A 20,866-nucleotide genomic window follows, 5' to 3' on the forward strand; every position below is an offset into this window, starting at 1 on the left:
AAATATGCAGGGAAGAGGTTTTGGGAATATTGGAAAGGATGAATATAGATAAGTCTCCTGGGCCTGATGGCATTTACCCCAGGATCCTATGGGAAGCTAGGGAGGAGATAGCAGAGCCATTGGCCTGGATTTTTATGTCGTCGTTGTCAACAGGAATAGTACCAGAGGACTGGAGGATAGCGAATGTGGTCCCATTGTTCAAGAAAGGGAGTAGGGATAGCCCTAGCAACTATAGGCCAGTGAGTCTGACTTCAGTGGTGGGCAAAGTCTTAGAGAGAATGGTAAGGGATAAGATTTATGAACATCTGGGTAGGAATAACGTGATCAGGGATAGCCAGCATGGTTTTGTGAAGGGCAGGTCGTGCCTCACAAACCTTATTGAGTTCTTTGAGAAGGTGACCAAGGAAGTGGATGAGGGTAAAGCAGTAGATGTTGTGTATATGGATTTTAGTAAGGCGTTCGATAAGGTTCCCCATGGTAGGCTAATGCTAAAACTTCGGAGGTATGGCATTGAGGATACATTAGAGGTTTGGATTAGGAATTGGCTGGCTGGAAGGAGACAGAGGGTAGTAGTTGATGGATTATGTTCATCTTGGAGCGCAGTTACTAGCGGTGTACCACAAGGATCTGTTTTGGGACCATTGCTTTTTGTTATCTTTATAAATGATCTAGAGGAAGGACTTGAAAGCTGGGTAAGCAAGTTTGCGGATGACACAAAAGTCGGTGGAGTTGTGGATAGTGAGGAAGGAAGTGGTAGGTTACAGCGGGATATAGATAAGTTGCAGAGCTGGGCGGAAATGTGGCAAATGGAATTCAATGTAGCTAAGTGCGAAGTCGTTCACTTTGGTAGGAATAACAAGATGATGGATTACTGGGCTAATGGTAGGCTACTTGGTAGTGTGGATGAGCAGAGGGATCTTGGTGTCCATGTACACAGATCTCTGAAAGTTGCCACCCAGGTAAATAGTGCTGTGAGGAAGGCATATGGTGTACTGGGCTTTATTGGCAGAGGAATTGAGTTCCGGAGTCCTGAGGTCATGTTGCAGTTGTATAAGACTCTGGTGCGGCCTCATCTGGAGTATTGTGTGCAGTTTTGGTCGCCATACTATAGGAAGGATGTGGAAGCTTTAGAACGAGTGCAGAGGAGGTTTACCAGGATGTTGCCTGGAATGGTAGGAAAATCTTATGAGGAAAGGCTGAGGCACTTGGGGCTGTTCTCATTGGAGAAGAGAAGGTTTAGGGGAGATCTGATAGAAGTGTATAAGATGATTAGGGGTTTAGATAGGGTAGATACTAAGAACCTTTTACCGCTAATGGAGTCAGGTGTTACTAGGGGACATAGCTTTAAATTAAGGGGTGGTAGGTATAGGACAGATGTTAGGGGTAGATTCTTCACACAGCGGGTTGTGAGTTCATGGAACGCCCTGCCCGTATCAGTGGTGAACTCTCCTTCTTTATGGTCATTTAAGCGGGCACTGGATAGGCATTTGGAAGTTATTGGGCTAGTATAGGTTAGGTAGGATTCGGTCGGCGCAACATCGAGGGCCGAAGGGCCTGTACTGCGCTGTATCCTTCTATGTTCTATGTTCTATAGTTAGGATTTTGAAAGTGTAATTGTAAGTGACTAATTGTAAATTAATTCTGGGAGAGTTCTTCGATGGGTGAATCCAACAACAACAAATATTTATATAGCACATTCAACATAATTAAACAGCATGAAAAGATTATAAAATAAAATATACTGAGCCACACAAGGCGATATTAAGCCAGATAACCATTAAATCATTCAGTTTTAAGAAGTGTCTTAAAGGCAGAAAGCGAAGTAGAGAAAGAAGGAAGTTTAGGGGAGGATTTTCAGAGCATCAGGAGTTCTGGGACCTCAGCCACTGAAGGGATGAAGCCATTAATGGAGCTCTAAAAGATGGGAATATATAACAGCCGTGGCCCAGAGCAACACAGAGATCTTGGAGGGTTATCAAAGGGGGAGAGATTACAGAGAGAGAGGGATATGAGACCATGAAATGATTTGAAAACAAGGATGAGAATTTGAAACCAGGATATTGCTCAACTGAGTGTCAAAATGTCTGCAAACATAGGAGTGATATGGGAATGGGATTTGCTGCAAGATAAGTCACAGGCAGAAGAGTTTTGGATGATCTTGGTTTTATGCAGGGTAGAATGCAGGGACACGGGCCAAGGGTTTGGTGGCATAGTTGAACTTAGAGATAATGAAGGTTGGAGATTTTCATCAGTATATGAGCTGACACATGAACAAAGTTAGTTGATGTTCATAGATAAAAATAGGTGGCCTTAGTGATGGCATGAATACAGGTTGGAATCTCATCTCAGGATTAAATATAACACCAAGGTTCCAAAAAGACTGCTTCACCTCAGACTGTCGCCATTGTGAGAAATGTACTCAGTAGCGAGGGAATGGGGTTTAAGAGTGAGGACTGAAAATAATGCCGTAAGTCTTTGCATTATTCAATTGCAGAATATTACAGCTCATTCAGTGCTGGATATTGGACAAGTAGTGTGATAATTTAACAACAGTGTTTGTTGTCAGTGTACATGTGAAAGCTAACTCAAATGCTCAAGCTCATATGTTGATTAGAAATAGAAAGAGACCAACGAATTATCCTTAGGATACACATAGAGGTGACATTGTGGGGACAGGAAAAGAATGTGATTCTCTGGTTATTGTTAAATAGGTAAAAATGGAACCAGGTCAGAGCTATCATACCCTTAACAACAAAGGAAAGGCATTAGAGGAAGGTGGAGTGATCACCTGTGCTAAAGGCAGCAAACAGGCAGAGACAGATAGAACCTTTGCCAGTCACAGTGAATGGAAGCTGTGACTTTGATAAGAGGTGCTGTGGCAGGGACAGGAACCCGATTTCAGACATTCAAGGTTCCAGGAAAGTTTGGAAAGGAGGTGGGAGGTGTCAACACATTCAAGGACCATAAAGACCAAAAGGAGGTTGGAAATTGGGACAGTAATTTGCAAGGACAGTTGAGTTTTTGAAAGGGATACCTATGTTATATTTAAAGGATTTGACACTGCCAGCTAACATGAAGTAGGTGGAGTTAGGTAATCAGCAGTTTATTGGGAGTAGGGTTAAAATGAGGGAGAAAAAAAGAGTTGGTCCAGAGAAAGAGATGTGGGTGGAGAATGATGTAAAGTATTGATCAGAGGTAGCCTTAACAGTGATTAATGTAATTGACAGGCAGAGCTTTTTATAGATATTTGTAAATATACTTTGGCCTTTCAGTGATTTATCAGCATGCTACCAGGACTAAAGGTGTTAAGTCGAGAGCATAGATTGCATGAACTTGATATATATTTCCTTATGTTTAAATGGTAGAGAAGAGATCTAATTGAGGACTTAAGTATAAAGAGAACTGAATCAGAAAAAGTATTTCCTCTGGAGGATATTTTAGGGATTAAATCTTAATATCTGGAAGAAAAATTCTTTTTTTCTTACACAGAAGCTAGTGGACATTTTAAACAACCCCCCAAAATATTGAATCAAGTGAGGTCTTTAAGATTGATATTATTAAGCATTTGTTTAAATAAGAATATCAAGGGAATCAGAACAAAGACAGATAAGTAGAGTCAGGGTACATTCCGCTTATCAATTGCAATTTTTATTGATGTCAACGTCAATTGTGTGTTACTTGCAAATTGTGTTAATGATTTAAATTTCTGAAATAAGGATTGACGATAAGCCAGGTTGTCAATTCAGGCTGCAGCGTGCAGTTTTGCCAATTGTTGGGTAGCAGTGCCATCTACTGGCAGGTCTTTTGAAATATTCACTTGTTGGATGTGGGAGTCCCTTCCTGAAGAAGGGCTCATGCCTGAAACGTCGGTTCTCCTGCTCCTTGGATGCTGCCTGACCTGCTGCGCTTTTCCAGCAACACATTTTCAGCTCTGATCTCCAGCATCTGCAGTCCTCACTTTCTCCCTGTGGGAGTCTCTGGGTCAATATTTATAGTGCATTCCTAATTGCCCTTGATAGGATGGTGATTAGCTGCCCTCTTGAACTACTATAGTACATATCCCACATGAACTATAGTCCATGTGGGGTATGTACACCCATAGTGTTGTTGGGGAGTGATTCAAGTTTTTGTATAAAGAACAATACTGGAGCTGAATTGAACTCTGAGCTCAAAAACTGCATGAATTCATGTAAAACTCAGCTACCTCACTTTTTAGATTAGAATCAAATGAAATATCATGGACAGAGACACAGGGCAAAAGCTGAAAATGTGTTGCTGGTCAAAGCACAGCAGGCCAGGCAGCATCTCAGGAATAGAGAATTCGACGTTTCGAGCATAAGCCCTTCATCAGGAATGAGAGAGAGTAGCCAAGCTGGCTAAGATAAAAGGTAGGGAGGAGGGACTTGGGGGAGGGGCGATGGAGGTGGGATAGGAGGAAGGAGGTCAAGGTGAGGGTGATAGGCCGGAGTGGGGTGGGGGCGGAGAGGTCAGGAAGAGGATTGCAGGTTAGGAGGGCGGTGCTGAGTTGAGGGAACCGACTGAGACAAGGTGGGGGGAGGGGAAATGAGGAAACTGGAGAAATCTGAATTCATACCTTGTGGTTGGAGGGTTCCCAGGCGGAAGATGAGGCGCTCCTCCTCCAGCCGTCGTGTTGTTATGTTCTGCCGGTGGAGGAGTCCAAGGACCTGCATGTCCTCAGTGGAGTGGGAGGGAGAGTTAAAGTGTTGAGCCACGGGGTGGTTGGGTTGGTTGGTCCGGGCGTCCCTGAGGTGTTCTCTGAAGCGTTCCGTAAGTAAGCGGCCTGTCTCACCAATATAGAGGAGGCCACATCGGGTGCAGCGGATGCAATAGATGATGTGTGTGGAGGTACAGGTGAACTTGTGGCGGATATGGAAGGATCCCTTGGGGCCTTGGAGGGAAGTGAGTGTGGAGGTGTGGGCGCAAGTTTTACATTTCCTGTGGTTGCAGGGGAAGGTGTCGGGGGTGGAGGTTGGGTTGGTGGGGGGTGTGGATCTGACGAGGGAGTCACGAAGGGAGTGGTCTTTGCAGAACGCTGATAGGGGAGGGGAGGGAAATATATCCCTGGTGGTGGGGTCGGTTTGGAGTTGGCGGAAATGACGGCGGATGATGCGCTGTATACGGAGGTTGGTGGGGTGGTAGGTGAGAACCAGTGGGGTTCTGTCTTGGTGGCGGTTGGAGGGGCGGGGCTCAAGGGCGGAGGAGCGGGAAGTGGAGGAGATGCGGTGGAGGGCATCGTCGATCACGTCTGGGGGGAATCTGCAGTCCTTGAAGAAGGAGGCCATCTGGGCTGTGCGGTGTTGGAACTGGTCCTCCTGGGAGCAGATGCGGCGGAGACGAAGGAATTCGGAATATGGGATGGAGTTTTTACAGGGGGCAGGTTGGGAGGAGGTGTAGTCCAGGTAGCTGTGGGAGTCAGTCGGTTTATAGTAGATGTCTGTGTTGAGTCGGTCGCCCGAGATAGAGATGGAAAGGTCTAGGAAGGGGAGGGAGGAGTCTGAGACAGTCCAGGTGAATTTCAGGTCGGGATGGAAGGTGTTAGTAAAGTTGATGAACTGTTCAACCTCCTCGTGGGAGCACGAGGCAGCGCCGATACAGTCATCGATGTAGCGGAGGAAAAGGTGTGGGGTGGTGCCAGTGTAGTTGCGGAAGATGGACTGTTCCACATATCCTACGAAGAGGCAGGCATAGCTGGGGCCCATGCGGGTGCCCATGGCAACTCCTTTAGTTTGGAGGAAGTGGGAGGATTGAAAAGAGAAGTTATTCAGGGTGAGGACCAGTTCAGTCAGTCGAAGGAGGGTGTCAGTGGAAGGGTACTGGTTGGTGCGGCGGGAAAGGAAGAAGCGGAGGGCTTTGAGTCCTTCGTGATGGGGGATGGAGGTGTACAGGGACTGGATGTCCATAGTGAAAATAAGGCGTTGGGGACCGGGGAAGCGAAAATCCTGGAGGAGGTGGAGGGCGTGGGTGGTGTCCCGAACGTAGGTGGGGAGTTGGGCCAACACCTTCAACATATTATCTAGCTATCGCCATTGTTAACAGCTAACCCGAGAATGCAACTTTTTTAAAAAAAGGTTTTGTGATTTACACATGAAAGAAGTGAAACTATCACTGTATTCTAACAGATGAAAGGCTTAAAGACAATCAGTTTTTCAATGTACAATTTCAGTTACATCACACTGTAAATTTTTGTTATAAATTCTGTATGTTAGGATTGATCCCTCCACTACCACCTGATGAAGGAGCGTCACTCCAAAAGCTAGTGTGCTTCCAATTAAACCTGTTGGACCTTAACCTGGTGTTGTGTGATTTTTAACTTAATACTGGAGTTGTTAGTGACCTGCCATTTTCTGATTCACCTCTGATTTACAGATTAAGGTTAAATCAGTTAACACAATTATATTAATTAAAGAATACATTACAAGGAGTCATTTTTCTAATTTTAATGCTCACATTGTAATCACAAATTATGTGAAGCATTAAAAATGGAAGGGAATGGCAAGATATGTTTAACACTTCTGTGATACATCAAGAGTTCCCACAACTGTTTATTTGACAAAGATGGTACCCAGTACCCCATAGTACAGACAAGCAATCTCCAAGGTTTTATTCTGAAACTAGTTGGAGGTAACCAAACACAATCAGGCGTAGTAAAGTCACAACACGAATGCTTAGACATTTTTACATAGAAGTAAAAACAATGACTGCAGATGCTGGAAACCAGATTCGGATTAGTGGTGCTGGAAGAGCACAACAGTTCAGGCAGCATCCAAGGAGCAGCGAAATCGACGTTTCAGGCAAAAGCCCTTCATCAGGAATAAAGGCAGAGAGCCTGAAGTGTGGAGAGATAAGTTAGAGGAGGGTGGGGGTGGGGAGAAAGTAGTATAGAGTACAATAGGTGAGTGGGGGAGGGGATGAAGGTGATAGGTCAGGGAGGAGAGGGTCGAGTGGATAAGTGGAAAAGGAGATAGGCAGTTAGGACAAGTCCGGACAAGTCATGGGGACAGTGCTGAGCTGGAAGTTTGGAACTAGGGTGAGGTCGGGGAAGGGAAACTGTTGAAGTCCACATTGATGCCCTGGGGTTGAAGTGTTCCGAGGCGAAGATGAGGCGTTCTTCCTCCAGGTGTCTGGTGGTGAGGGAGTGGCGGTAAAGGAGGTCCAGGACCTCCATGTCCTTGGCAGAGTGGAAGGGGGAGTTGAAATGTTGGGCCACGGGGCGATGTGGTTGATTGGTGCAGGTGTCTCGGAGATGTTCCCTAAAGCGCTGTGCTAGGAGGCGCCCAGTCTCCCTAATGTAGAGGAGACTGCATCGGGAGCAATGGATACAATAAATGATATTAGTGGATGTGCAGGTAAAACTTTGATGGATGTGGAAGGCTCCTTTAGGGCCTTGGATAGAGGTGAGGGAGGAGGTGTGGGCGCAGGTTTTACTGTTCCTGCGGTGGCAGGGGAAGGTGCCAGGATGGGAGGGTGGGTTGTAGGGGGCGTGGACCTGACCAGGTAGTCACGGAGGGAATGGTCTTTGTGGAAGGCGGAAAGGGGTGGGGATGGAAATATATCCTGGTGGTGGGGTCTTTTTGGAGGTGGTGGAAATGTCGCTGGATGATTTGGTTTATGCGAAGGTTGGTAGGGTGGAAGGTGAGCACCAGGGGCGTTCTGTCCTTGTTGCGGTTGGAGGGGTGGTCTGAGGGCAGAGGTGCAGGATGTGGACGAGATGCATTGGAGGGCATCTTTAACCATGTGGGAAGGGAAATTGCGGACTCTAAAGAAGGAGGCCATCTGGTGTGTTCTGTGGTGGAACTGGTCCTCCTGGGAGCAGATACGGCGGAAGTGGAGGAATTGGGAATATGGGGTGGCATTTTTGCAAGAGATAGGGTGGGAAGAGGTGTAATCCAGGTAGCTGTGGGAGTCGGTGGGTTTGTAAAAAAACTCAGTGTCCATTCGGTCGTCGTTAATGGAGATGGAGAGGTCCAGAAAGGGGAGGGAGGTGTCAGAGATGGTGCAGATAAATTTAAGGTCAGGGTGGAATGTGTTGGTGAAGTTGATGAATTGCTCAACCTCCTCGCGGGAGCATGAGGTGGCGCCAGTGCAGTCATCAATGTAGCGGAGGAAGAGGTGGGAGTGGTTCCGGTGTAATTACGGAAGATCGACTGTTCTACGTAGCCAAAGAGACAGGCATAGCTGGGGCCCATACGTGTGCCCATGGCTACCCCTTTGGTCTGGAGGAAGTGGGAGGATTCGAAGGAGAAATTGTTAAGGGTGAGGACCAGTTCGGTCAAACGAATGAGAGTGTCGGTGGAAGGGTACTGTTGGGGACGTCTGGAGAGGAAGAAATGGAGGGCTTGGAGGCCTGGTCATGGCAGATGGAGGTGTAGAGGGATTGGATATCCATGGTGAAGATGAGGCGTTGGGGGCAGGGAAACGGAAGTCTTGGAGGAGGTGGAGGGCGTGGGTGGTGTCTCGAACATATGTGGAGAGTTCCTGGACTGGGGGGATAGGACAGTGTCGAGGTAGATGGGATGAGTTCAGTGGGGCAAGAGCATGCTGAGACAATGGGTAGGCCAGGGTGGTCAGGCTTGTGGATCTTGGGATAGAGGTGGAACCGGGCAGTGCAGGGTTCCCAGACTATGAGGTTGGAAGCTGTGGGTGGGAGATATTCTGAGGTGATGAGGTTCTGTATGGTCTGGGAGATGATGGTTTGGTGATGGGGGGTGGGGTCAAGGTCGAGGGGGCAGTAGGAAGAGGTGTCCTCGAGTTGGTGTTTGGCTTCAGCGGTGTAGAGGTCAGTGCGCCAGACTACCACTGCGCCCCCTTTATCCGCTGGCTTAATGGTGAGGTTGGGATTGGAGTAGAGGGATTGGAGGGCTACGCGTTGTTGAGGGTGAGAGGTTGGAGTGGGGGAGGGGGGTAGACAGGTTGAGACGGTTAATGTCCTGGTGGCAGTTGGAAATGAAGAGGTCGAGGGCAGGTAATAGGCCAGCGCAGGGTGTCCAGGTGGATGCAGTGTGTTGGAGGTGGACAAAGGAGTCCTCGGAAGGTGGGCGGGAGTCCTGATTGTGAAAGTAATCTCAGAGGCGGAGGCGGCGGAAGAATTGTTTGACATCATGGCGTGTATTAAATTCATTGATGCATGGATGGAGGGGGATGAAGGTGAGTCCTTTGCTGAGGACTGATCATTCATCCTCAGTGAGGGGAAGGTCTGGAGGGATGGTGAAAACTCGGCAGGGCTGGAGCTGGGATCTGTTGTGGGTGTGGAGCTGAGAGTGGGGGCGGAATCTGTAACTGGAGTGGGTGTGGTGGTGGGGTGAAAGGGGGTGGAGTCATGAGCAGGGGTAATGTTCGCCTCGGGGTTCTGGGGGGGTGGGCTTGGTGACAGTGGGGTCTGTGGGGAGCGTGTCAGCAGAATGCAGGTGAGTGGCTTTGGTGGGGGCGGAAGTGGTGGCAGACAAGGCAGTAGGGGTGGCGGAAGTCACTGAGCGTGTGGCATTAGTGATGATGTGATGGGCGGATAGGTTATAGAGTCACAGAGATGTACAGCAAGGAAACAGACCCTTCAGTCCAACCCATCCATGCCGACCAGATATCCCAACCCAATAATCTAGTCCCACCTGCCAGCACCCGGCCCACATCCCTCCAAACCCTTCCTATTCATATACCCATCCAAATGCCTCTTAAATGTTGCAACTGTGGTGTCATCTGCAAACTTACTAACTGTGCCTCTTATGCTCGCATCCTAATCATTTATGTAAATGACAAAAAGTAGAGTACCCAGCACTGATTCATGTGGCACTTCACTGGTCACAGGCCTCCAGTCTGAAAAACAACCGTCCACCACCACCCTCTGTCTTCTACCTTTGACCCAGTTCTGCATCCAAATGGCTAGTTCTCCCTGTATTCCATGAGATTTAACCTTACTAATCAGTCTCCCATGGGGAACCTAAATCAGCCAGGCCTAATTGTATTACCCCTCAGGTTATGTATGCGGATGTTGGTCAGCTAAAGGATCAGGCTCAGCTGTGATGTACCTTGCTGTCAGCACTGCGTCTAATATAAAGAGGTGTTGTTTTAGCCCTTCAGTAGAGGACAATGGATACTTAGTGAAATAAATTCATTAATGAGTTGGATTTACATAATTAGCCTGCAGCCCTAACCACACTCTGCTCCTATCAACTTGTGCAGAACTGAAGCAAATGCCTGTGCATTATGTAGCACAGTGTTTGCTGTTACTCCTGCAATTATCTTCAACTTGTTGACTGTAAAGCAATGATCATGATGCAGAAAACTGAATGTAAAGGAAAGTAATGTTATAACTAATATAAACTATTTGCTGTGAAGTACTTTGATATTTAAAGTGCCAAAATTCTTTACATTGTTTCTAATTATACATTGTGATCCAACAGGTCTGTTCTGAAATAAAACCGGCCAGTTTTCACCAATGTCATGGCCTCTCCGTTTTATTTTGTCCATCGCTGTTTACTATATTGAACAGAATTCTGTTCAGTTAGATTTAAGTGTACGAAGTTCATTTGTTTCCTTATTATAGTGGCCAACGGAAAGACCTTCTGATAAAAAACAAGAACCACATTCTGTATCACCTTGGCAAAGTTTTCCAGCATCTACAAAACAAAACCGAGAGAACTGTATCACCTGATAAATTTATTAAGTTCTTGAGGTCAAACCATATTAATGGTAAGTATAGTATCCATTTCAGTTAGGATATTTAATGCGACTTTATCTATTGATCAAGGAGTGCACAAAAGATCTGATGAAATTGGTTTTAGGAAATAAAAAGAAATGCAATAAATTAAGTTTCATTTGAAATACTGCTTTATTGGTAATAATGTCTTGGGCGAGACTGAAGCACACTGATGTACTAATATTTTCCCACCCAAACTTGCCCCCAAACACAATTCTCTAGCTAGCAAATTCCTAATCTCAGACCATCATCTTTGTTCATTAATAACTAGCATTTCGATTGTGCCTTTAATGGAAGAAAAAGTCTCAAGGCACTTCACAGGAACAGAATCATTCGAACTGTGACACAGTGCAACATAATGAAAGATCAGCGGAGATACTCTCTTCTACACCGACATCAGTCCACAATGTATATCCTCAGACTTATTGCTAGTTTAGATCCTTAAAGAATGTGATCATTTTATAGCATATAATAATTTTCATAAGGTACAGACATACTTGAACAATTAATGTATAATATTCCCAAATGTTTAAAGTGTTTTGTTTCTACATTTATTTTAAGTGGGGAGTCAGATGGATGCTGAGGAACTCTTCCGTTCACTCTGTAATCTACTAGAGGATCAACTGAAGAAGACACCATGTGTAAGCATGGGAAAATGTTATTATTTTATTCTTCTGTCATACCACTGCATCAATTTGTTGGAGTGGATCACAAAGTAGACATAGATGTTCACAGTTGTTCACAGATTTTCCTTCCAAAGACTCCTCTGCTGTGTTAAAGACTCAGTATTAGACAGTCCAATATTACATCATCCAAATAGTATTCTTCATGAGTGAGTGCCAGTAAGTTGCTCATCAATGGAGGACATCACTTCGATCACAATACTATTCTCATCTACTGAATCTGCTATTTGCAAGTAGTGTCTCGGACCTTGTGAGAAAAATCACCCAGTATTTACTCTTGTATTATTTTGCTGTTAATTTCTGTTGGAGGATGCCCCTCCCCCTATACCCCCCACATGCCTCGACTATCAATATCAATTTTGTCCAACATTACAACACTTTAAAAGTCTTTACTCAATACAGCAGATGTTGTTGTTAAAAAGTTGATGTGAACTCTCCATCATTTATCATCTTCATTGGTCAACTTGAATGGTTAGGATGAGAGATCACTATTGCAGCCAGTGCAGGAAAATCCAGCTGCAAGGATAGAAAACACTTCCTAGTCATTGAATATAATATATTCTCAGTTAGTGATCGCTGTTGACCCCAGAAGTTCTGCCCCTGACCTTTGTAGACACTCTGAGAACCAAGTATTTTTTGAACAATTCATCTGGCTGTAGAAGAATAATTTTTTCTTGGGATGTGGGTGTCATTGGCAGGAGCAGCATTTATTGCATAGCCTTACTTGTCCATTGGAAGGATGGTGCTGATATCCTTTCTTGAACTGCTATAGTCTCTTTGTTGTAGCGACACCCACAATGATGTTAGGTAGGGAATCCCAGGCGTTTGACCCAGTCACACTGAAGGAATGAAATCAAGATGGTGAATGGCTTGGAGGGGAACTTGCAATGGGTAGTGTTACCTTATATCTGCCAACCTTGTTCTTCTACATGGTAGTGGTTGCAGGTGTGGAAGGTGCTGTCCAAGGAACCTTGGTGAATTTGAAAAATGTTGATACATTTCTCCATTGTTAATTACACTTTCAAAATAATTAACAAGAAAAATAAGATGTTCATAACCTTTCAGAATCCATGTTAAATCTTATGTGTATCCCAATATTTATTTCTCTGTGTAAATATAGATTTTGTTTTATTGCTTTTCATTTCCTGATTTACTGTCTGTGAAAATGTATTTATGTGACCAGCTGCTTCTGTGACTGATGGCATTACTGCAGCTTAATGGTGCAAACTCCTGTTGAAGAACACTCTATCAATTGGAAATTGAGACAATCTATGAGGCAGGAGATTTAACTATGATATATTTTGGTGTACCTTTCTTGGAGATACAAGGCATTTGATCTCACTTTGACAATTGAGTGCAAATTCTGATCCATAGCACCAATATCACAATGCTGCTGGAAGAGAATTGAAAAGTGATGCACGTTAATACTTAACGACATTTTCTGTTTATTTTACAGAGCAATTTTGTTAATGAATTGCATGTGCTAACCACTGAGGAATATGGAATATGTTTAAAATGCCAAAATGAATTCCAGCAGATTGGACACATGCTCACTATTCCTCTTTCGCTTTGCGAACCTTCATCGGGGAGACATTATAAGAATGTAGTAAGTGTTACTTTTTAAATCCCATGTGACATGTTTTAGAAGTCTCATATGGATTTGACCCTTCATGTTTGATTTTGATGCTTGGATAGTGAACCTAATGCTAATTGCAATCTCGAATGGCTTTTTAGTTAGCACAATTTCCCCTAACTTTGATAATTCTAGGATGCTGTTCAATAATCAAGCATCATGACACAGTTTAGCGAAAATTATTAATGGTTGATTTTAGCTAATAGTTTCAATGAATTCTGAAATCCAGACATTGATGATAAAATCAATATTTACGCAAGTCTAAACTTATGTACACTTTCTACAAAGTTAAACTGAATAAGGCCAATCACATCATTGTTATATCACAACCAATATCTCAAAATATGAATGCTTTCTCTTTAAATGGTCAATATTGCAAATTTTTTTAAAAATGAATTAGCATTTTGGGACTCAAGACTCTCATACTTCTGTGAGAAAAAATAATATTCAAAAAATCATTTTAAAAAGGAAATACCTAATTTTAAAGACCCTTTATTTTTAAATCATGAACCCTAGTTCTTGATTCTCCCATCAGAGGAAACAGTCTCCCTGCACTCAACCTGTCAAGACCTCTCAGGATCTTTTGTTTTTCAGAATTTGCCACTTGGCTGTTCTAAGTTCTACCAGCTCGAAGCCGAGCCTGTTAAACCATTCCATATAAGATAACCCACCCATTCCAAGTGATAGTCTGATAAACGTTCTTTGAACTACTTCCAATGCACTTACATCCTTCCTATATTCGGGTGAACAATACTTTACAAACCTCTTCAGATGTGGTCTCACTAGTGTTCTGTTTAACTGAAGCATAACTTCACTTTGTTTGTATTCAATTCCCTTCAAAACAAAGACAATATTTTATTATTTTGTTCCTAACAAATGGCCTCTTTCTGCACTGTAGGGATTCTAATGATAGGATGGTACAGTGGTGAGCACTGCTGCCTCACAGCACCAGAGACCTGCGCTCAATTTCAGATGTGGTCTCACTAGTGTTCTGTTTAACTGAAGCATAACTTCACTTTGTTTGTATTCAATTCCCTTCAAAACAAAGACAATATTTTATTATTTTGTTCCTAACAAATGGCCTCTTTCTGCACTGTAGGGATTCTAATGATAGGATGGTACAGTGATGAGCACTGCTGCCTCACAGCACCAGAGACCTGCGCTCAATTCCACCCTCAGGCAGCTGTGTGACGTTTGCACATTCTTTGTGTGGTTATATGGGTTACCTTCAGGTACTCCAGTTTCCTTCCACAATCCAAAGATGTGCATGTTGGGTGGATTAGCCATGCTGAAAAAACAGAATTGCCCTCTATAGCCCAGGAATGTGCAGGTGAATTGGCCATGGGAAATATGGGGTTAGAGTGAAGGAGTGGATCTGAGTGGGATGCTTCTCGGAGGGTGAGTGCAGACTTGATTGGTCAAATGGCCTCTCTCCATACTATAGGGATTCTGTGATTCTAACTATTTGCTTTAACTGCACAATTACCTTTTTATGATTTATGCACCAGGGCACCCTTACCCTTCTGCATCTCAGAGCTCTGCAATCTCAAATCATATATATATAATATGCTTCTCTTTTTATTCATGCTGCCAAAATAAATTTCATATTTTCACAGGTTATACTCCATTTGTTAAACTTTATCCACTCAATTAATCTATCTCTATCTTTTAGAACCTCCTTAGGTCCTCTTCATAATTTACTTCCTTACTCAACTTTGCGTCTTCCACAAATTTGGAAAATAAAATTCTGGACCCTTCATCTAAATCATTTATAAATTTCTGAACAATTGAGGTCCTGGACCTGATCCTTGTAACATACCACTCATTAAACATTGCCAAGCTGAAAAAGATCCACTTATGCCTACTCTTTGTTTTCCGTTACCCAGCTAATATTCTATCCATACTGACTTGCTACCCCCAAACCATGAGCTTTTATTTTCCACAGTAATCTTTGACCTGCCACTTCTAAGTAAAATCCATCCACCAGTCTGGTTTTAGCTACACCACCTTTTTTTTAAAAAAAAATTATTCTTGAATTGCTAGGCCAACATTTATTGTCCATTCCTAAAGACCCAGAGAGAAGCTAAAGAATGAATCAGATTGAGGTGAGTCCAGAGTCAATGTAGATTAGACCAGGTAAGGGTGCTATGTCCTTCTTTAAAGGACATTAATGAAGTAAATGTGTTTTTCCAGAATTGAGATTGAGAAACCAGTAAAGACAACCAAAAAAGCATTGCTAGGGTGGGATGATGAAATATGAGATATGCTACCTTGTAATATACATTGCAAATGTTTTTTTTCGATATACATAGGAAAGTTAAGAGAGAGGCGAGAGTGGAATCATAAAATCCCTACAGTTGGGAAGCCATTCAACCCCTTGAGTCCACACTGTCCCTCCAAAAAGCATCCCACCCAGACCCAACCCACACCCCCATTCCACCTCTGTAACCCTGCATTTCCCATGGCTAATCCACCTAGCCTGCGCATCCCTGAACACTATGGGCAATTTAGCACGTCCAAACTACCAAACCTATACATCTCTGGATTGTGGGAGAAAATCAGAGCACCCAGAGGAAAGCAACACAGACATGAGGAGAATGTACAAACTCCACACAGACAATTGCTTGAGGCTCGAATCAAACCTGTGTCCCTGATGCAATAGACAGTGGACTGCTGGAAAATGAGGCTAGAGAATTAGGAATAGGGGATTTTAAAAAATGGCTGAGAAACTGAATCAGTATTTTGCAACAGTCTTCGTTGTGGAACATACCAGAACTTGAAGAGTCAAGCAGGGGTGAGTGCCATGACCATCGCTAAGGAGAAAGTACTGGAGAAGCTGAAAGGTCTGAAGGTGGATTAATCACCCAGACTGGATAGACTACACCCCCATGTTCTGAAGGAAGAGATTGTGGAGGCATTAGTGGTGACCTCTCAGGAATCACTGGAGTCAGGGAGTGTTCCAAAGGACTGAATAAGTGCTATCATAACACTCCAGTTTAAGAAGGGAGGGAGGCAGAAGATGGGAAATGATAAGCTGGTTAGGCTTGGTTCATTGATAAGACTTGAGAGTTTATTATTAAGAATGAGCTTGCAGAATACTTGGAAGTGCATAGTAATACAGAATAGGGCCGAGTCAACACAGCTTCGCAAAGTGAAGGTCATATCTGACCAATCTGTTGGAATTCTGTTGGAGGAGGTAATGAACAAGTTCAATCAAGGGAAGCCAATGGACATGATTTATTTGGATTTACAGAAGGATTTTGACAAAGTACTACACTGGAGGCTGTTAAATAACATAAGAGCTGATGGTATCAGAACAAAATACTGGCATGGTTAGAGGATTGGTTGACTAGCAAAAGGAAAATAGTGGGAATGAAGTGTTTTTTTTGGGATAGCAGCCTGTGACTAGTAGAGTTTTATTGGGGTCAGTTTTGGAATCACAGCTATTCATGTTATACTTAAACAATATGAATGAAAGAACTGAGGGCATTGTTGCTAAGTTTGCAGATGACACAAAGATAGTAGAATGTTGGGTAGTTTTGAGGCAGCAGGAGGCTGCATAAGGACTTGAATGGGCGAGGAGACAGGGCGACGAAACAGCAGACAAAATATAAATGTGGGAAAGTGTGAGATATTGTAATTTGGTGGGAAGAATAGAGGCATTTTCTAAATGGGCAAAGTCTTCAGAAATCTGAAGTACAAAGTGACTTTGGAGTGCATGTTCAGAATTCTCTTCAGGTTAATCTGCATGTTCAGGGGCAATGAGGAAAGCAAGTGCAATGTTAGCATTAATTTCAAGAGGACAAGAGTAAAAGAGCACAGATGTGCTGCTGAGGTTGTATAAAGCTCTGCTCAGACCGCATTTGGATTATTGTGAGCAGTTTTTAGGTGCCACGTCTATAGAAGGAATTGCTGGCTTTAAAGGGGGTCCAGAGGAGGTTTACAAACATGATCACATGGTTGAAGGGCTTATCATGTGAGGAGCAGTAGAGGACACTGGGTCTATACTTGATGGAATTGAAAAGAATGGCAGGCATTTCATGGAAACATGCAGAAGACTCAGAGGCCTGGATTGAGGGGACGTGAAGACGTTTTCACTAGTGGGAAAGACTAGGACCTGAGGGCACAGACTCAGAGTGAAGGTATGACCCTTTCAAACTGAGATGAAGAATAATGTCTTCAACCAGAGGGTAGTCAATCTGTGGAACTCATTTCTGTGGAGATCAAGTCACTATTTGAGACAATGATAATAGACTCTTGGTTAGTTAGGGGATCAAAGGTTACAGGGAGAAGGCAGGAGAATGGAGTTGAGAAATGTAATCAGCCATGATCGAATATCAGAACAGACTTGATGGGCTGAATGGCCTAATTCTGCTCCTATATCATATGGTTATCTAGTCTTAATACCCAACATTGTTTAGGGTGAGAGGGGAAAAATTTTAAAGGAATCTAAGGCACTTTTTTCATGCAGTATGGTGCGTGTATGGAATGAGCTGCCAGAGGAAGTGGTGGAGGCTGGTACAATTACAGCATTTAAAAGGCATCTGGATGGATATATCAATAGGAAAGGTTTAGAGGAATATGGGCCAAGTGCTGGCAAATGGGACTAGATTAAGTTAGGGTATCTGGTCAGCATGGACACGTTGGACCAACAGGCCTGTTTCCATGCGGTATAACTCTATGACTCTATCACCAAATCATCACAGACGTGCATTGGGTGAAAAAATGTACTTTTTAAAAAATAAATAGAACTTTTGATCTATAATGTTAGAAGCTTGATGGCATAACTACCAAAACACCCAGTAGCATGCTGATCATCAAATTGGCCATGGAATCAGCAGTATCTGGGAATAATTCACCTTGAAATGTAAAACATATTTGACAATTTGTTGACAAAGCCATTGTCTCCCCTGTTCATAATATGTTTAAAATTAGATTGCCTTAATGCAACCATCCAGAATATGTAAACCATTTTTTTTTCGATTTAACATTGAAAACATTTATGTTTAACCAGATGAATTCCCTGAATGGCTTCTTTGAATTGCAAAATTTAGATGATGAAAACAAATGCTATTGTGACCAATGTGGAGAAAAGACAGCAACTCAACATGTAAGTACTTAACTAATAAATCTGAATTGAAATATTCATCCATTTATGTCAAACAGCCAAAATGGCATTTGTCATTTCTGTATTAGCAAGTAATTTTAAAATTAAACGTTATTGGGATGTGAGCATCCATCACTTATTGACGGCCATCACTTATTGCACATCCGTAACTGCTCAGAGGGCAGGTAAGAGTCAACCACATTTCTCTGGATCTGAAAGTACATGTAGTCCAGACTGGGTAACGATGGCAGATTTTCTTCCCTAAAAGATGTACGTGAACCAGACAAGCTTTGGTGACAATCAACAGTGGTGATATAGTCAACATTAGCCTTGTTTTTTCATTCCACATTTCTTATTGAATTCCTATTTCACCACCTCCCATGATAACAATTGAATGCTTGTCCCCAGAACATTAGCTTCAACTAGTAATATTGTCACTACACCGCTATGTTCCCAATGATGTAGCATACAATTCACAATTAGACTTGGTATTTGTTTTGCTTCCTTTTATTTCAGTAATGCTTAGTCTTGTATGAAAATTATTTAAAATGCTTCTTTGCATTATTTGACAATTGCTTTCTCTTCAACAGGGCTACAGAGTGCGTTCTTGGCCAGAAATACTATGCCTACAGCTAAAACGCTTTGACTTTGTTGCAAGTTTGAGGAAAAAGTTCATAAATACTTCTATGGAATTTACAGAAAGCATCAGCTTAAACAATTGTGAAAAAGAACTTCACAACCTCAAGGCATGTTTTTATGCATGCAATATGTGTGTGAATTTTCCAATTCTCGAGAGCACAGTGATTGACCTTCCCACCTATCCAAAGGGCTGACTGTTCTCAAGTTGTGCAGCTCTGTTGCTGGTACCACATTCTGGGTCAAACCCAGCACAGGGCAATGGGACTTTACCAGTTCTGGCCTATTTGAAAGCTATCACAGGAATGGCAACTGAATGAGGACAATATCCTACTTGCTAGTGCTGCCACCACAATTAGGGAGCCAGAAATATTGCAGCTTTGGCAAAGCCACTATTATAGGCATCATTGCTGCTGTCAAATGAATAATGAATGAGTCATCCTAAAAGATTAGGTTTATTTTAAACAGCCTGTCAAGCAGGCCCAATTAATCAGGAGGAAGATCACCTTCATTCATAGTGTTATAGCCATAGGAATGGCCATTACCTCCAGAGGGCCCTCCATTGGATCTAGCACAACCGCAGCAACATAGAAAACAGAAGCAGGAGTAGGCCACAAGGCCCTTTGAGCCTGCTCTCTCATTCAACATGATCATGGCTATTCATCCAACCCAGCACCCTGTTCTTGCTTTCTCCCCATATCTTTTGATGTCCTTAACCCTAATATATAAATCCTTCTTGAAAACACCCAATGTTTTTGTGTCAACTACCTTCTGGGATAGAAAATTCCACAGGCTCACCATTCTCTGGATGAAGTCATTTCTCCTCCTCTCAGTCCAAACTGGCCTAGCCCATTTCCTTAGACTGTGACCCTGATTCTGCACTCCCTGATCATTGGTTGCATCTTTCTTGTGTTTACCCTGTCTAGTCCTGTTAGCATTTCATAGGATTCTATGAGATTCACTTCACTGCTCTAAACTCCAGCGAATATAGTCTTAAATGATTCAACCTCTCTTCATATCCCAGTACTGCTATCCAAGGAATCAGTCTGGTAAAATTTTGTTGCACTCCTTCCAAAGCCAAAACTCCCTTTCTCAGGTAAGGAAAGCAGAACTGCACACAATACTCCAGGTGTGGTCTAACCAAGGTTAAATATAATTGCAGCAAACATCCCTGCTGTTGTGCTTGAATCTTTCCATGATAAGGGTTGACATACCATGTGCCTTTTTTGCCATCTACTCCACCTGCATGCTTACTTTCAGTGAGTGGTGTACAAGACAAGAGGATGGTAGATTTGTGGGGCTCATGTGGAGGTAGATATGGGGGCCAGGGTTTTGAATAATCTAGATATATAAACGGTGAGAAAAACTTTCCCCACTGCTGACATGCCATGTGCCTTTTTCACGACCTACTCCACCTGCATGCTTACTTTCAGTGAATGGTGTCCAAGGATACCAAGATTTTGTTGTACCTCCCTCTTTCTCAATCAGTTACCATTCAGATAATGTGACTTTCTGTTTTGCTACCAAAGTAGACAAGCTTACATTTATCCACACTATATTTCATTGTACTTCATCTGTCATTCACTTGCCCACTACTTCAATATGTCCAAGTCACACTGAAGCAGCTCTGCATCTGCCTTACAGTTCTGCCTTCTACACTGTTTTGTGCAATCTGCAATTTTGAAGATATTACATTCAGTTCCCTCATCTATATCATTTATATTGGAAATAGTTCAGTACGCCACTAACCACTACCTGCCACTTAAGACCCATTCACTTCTATTGTTTGTTTCCTGTGTGTCAACCAGTTTTCGATCCATATCAGTACACTACCCCCAATCCCATGTGCTTTAATTTTACATGCTGATCTTTTATATGGGAACCTTATCAAAACCTTCTGAAAGTCTAAGAAAACTACACCTATTGGTGCCCCATTATAAACTCCCCATCCTCAAAACCATCCAGATTTGTCAAGCATGATTTTCCTTTTGTAAATCACTGCTGACTCTCTCTCTGATTCTGTCACTGTTTTCCAAGTCGTCTGTTGGTAAATCATTTGTAACGGACTCTAGCATTTTCCCTACTATCAATGTCAG

The 20,866-nt window shown here is 43.1% G+C and overlaps 1 protein-coding gene across 3 annotated transcripts in view; it reads left to right on the plus strand.

Annotated features, from left to right (window-relative positions):
- The window catches only part of LOC132821589 (ubiquitin carboxyl-terminal hydrolase 47-like), a 48,881-nt gene that overhangs the window by 19,037 nt on the left and 8,978 nt on the right, over window positions 1-20,866 (plus strand). For all 3 annotated transcript variants that reach the window (XM_060834257.1, XM_060834256.1, XM_060834258.1), the window contains exons 4-8: window positions 10,559-10,704; window positions 11,273-11,352; window positions 12,851-13,000; window positions 18,042-18,137; window positions 18,725-18,880. In XM_060834257.1, coding sequence (XP_060690240.1) covers window positions 10,559-10,704; window positions 11,273-11,352; window positions 12,851-13,000; window positions 18,042-18,137; window positions 18,725-18,880 — 628 coding nt within the window. The remainder of the gene's footprint in view (window positions 1-10,558; window positions 10,705-11,272; window positions 11,353-12,850; window positions 13,001-18,041; window positions 18,138-18,724; window positions 18,881-20,866) is intronic.

Source organism: Hemiscyllium ocellatum, chromosome 13 (assembly GCF_020745735.1).
Source record: "Hemiscyllium ocellatum isolate sHemOce1 chromosome 13, sHemOce1.pat.X.cur, whole genome shotgun sequence".
NCBI lineage: Eukaryota > Metazoa > Chordata > Chondrichthyes > Orectolobiformes > Hemiscylliidae > Hemiscyllium > Hemiscyllium ocellatum.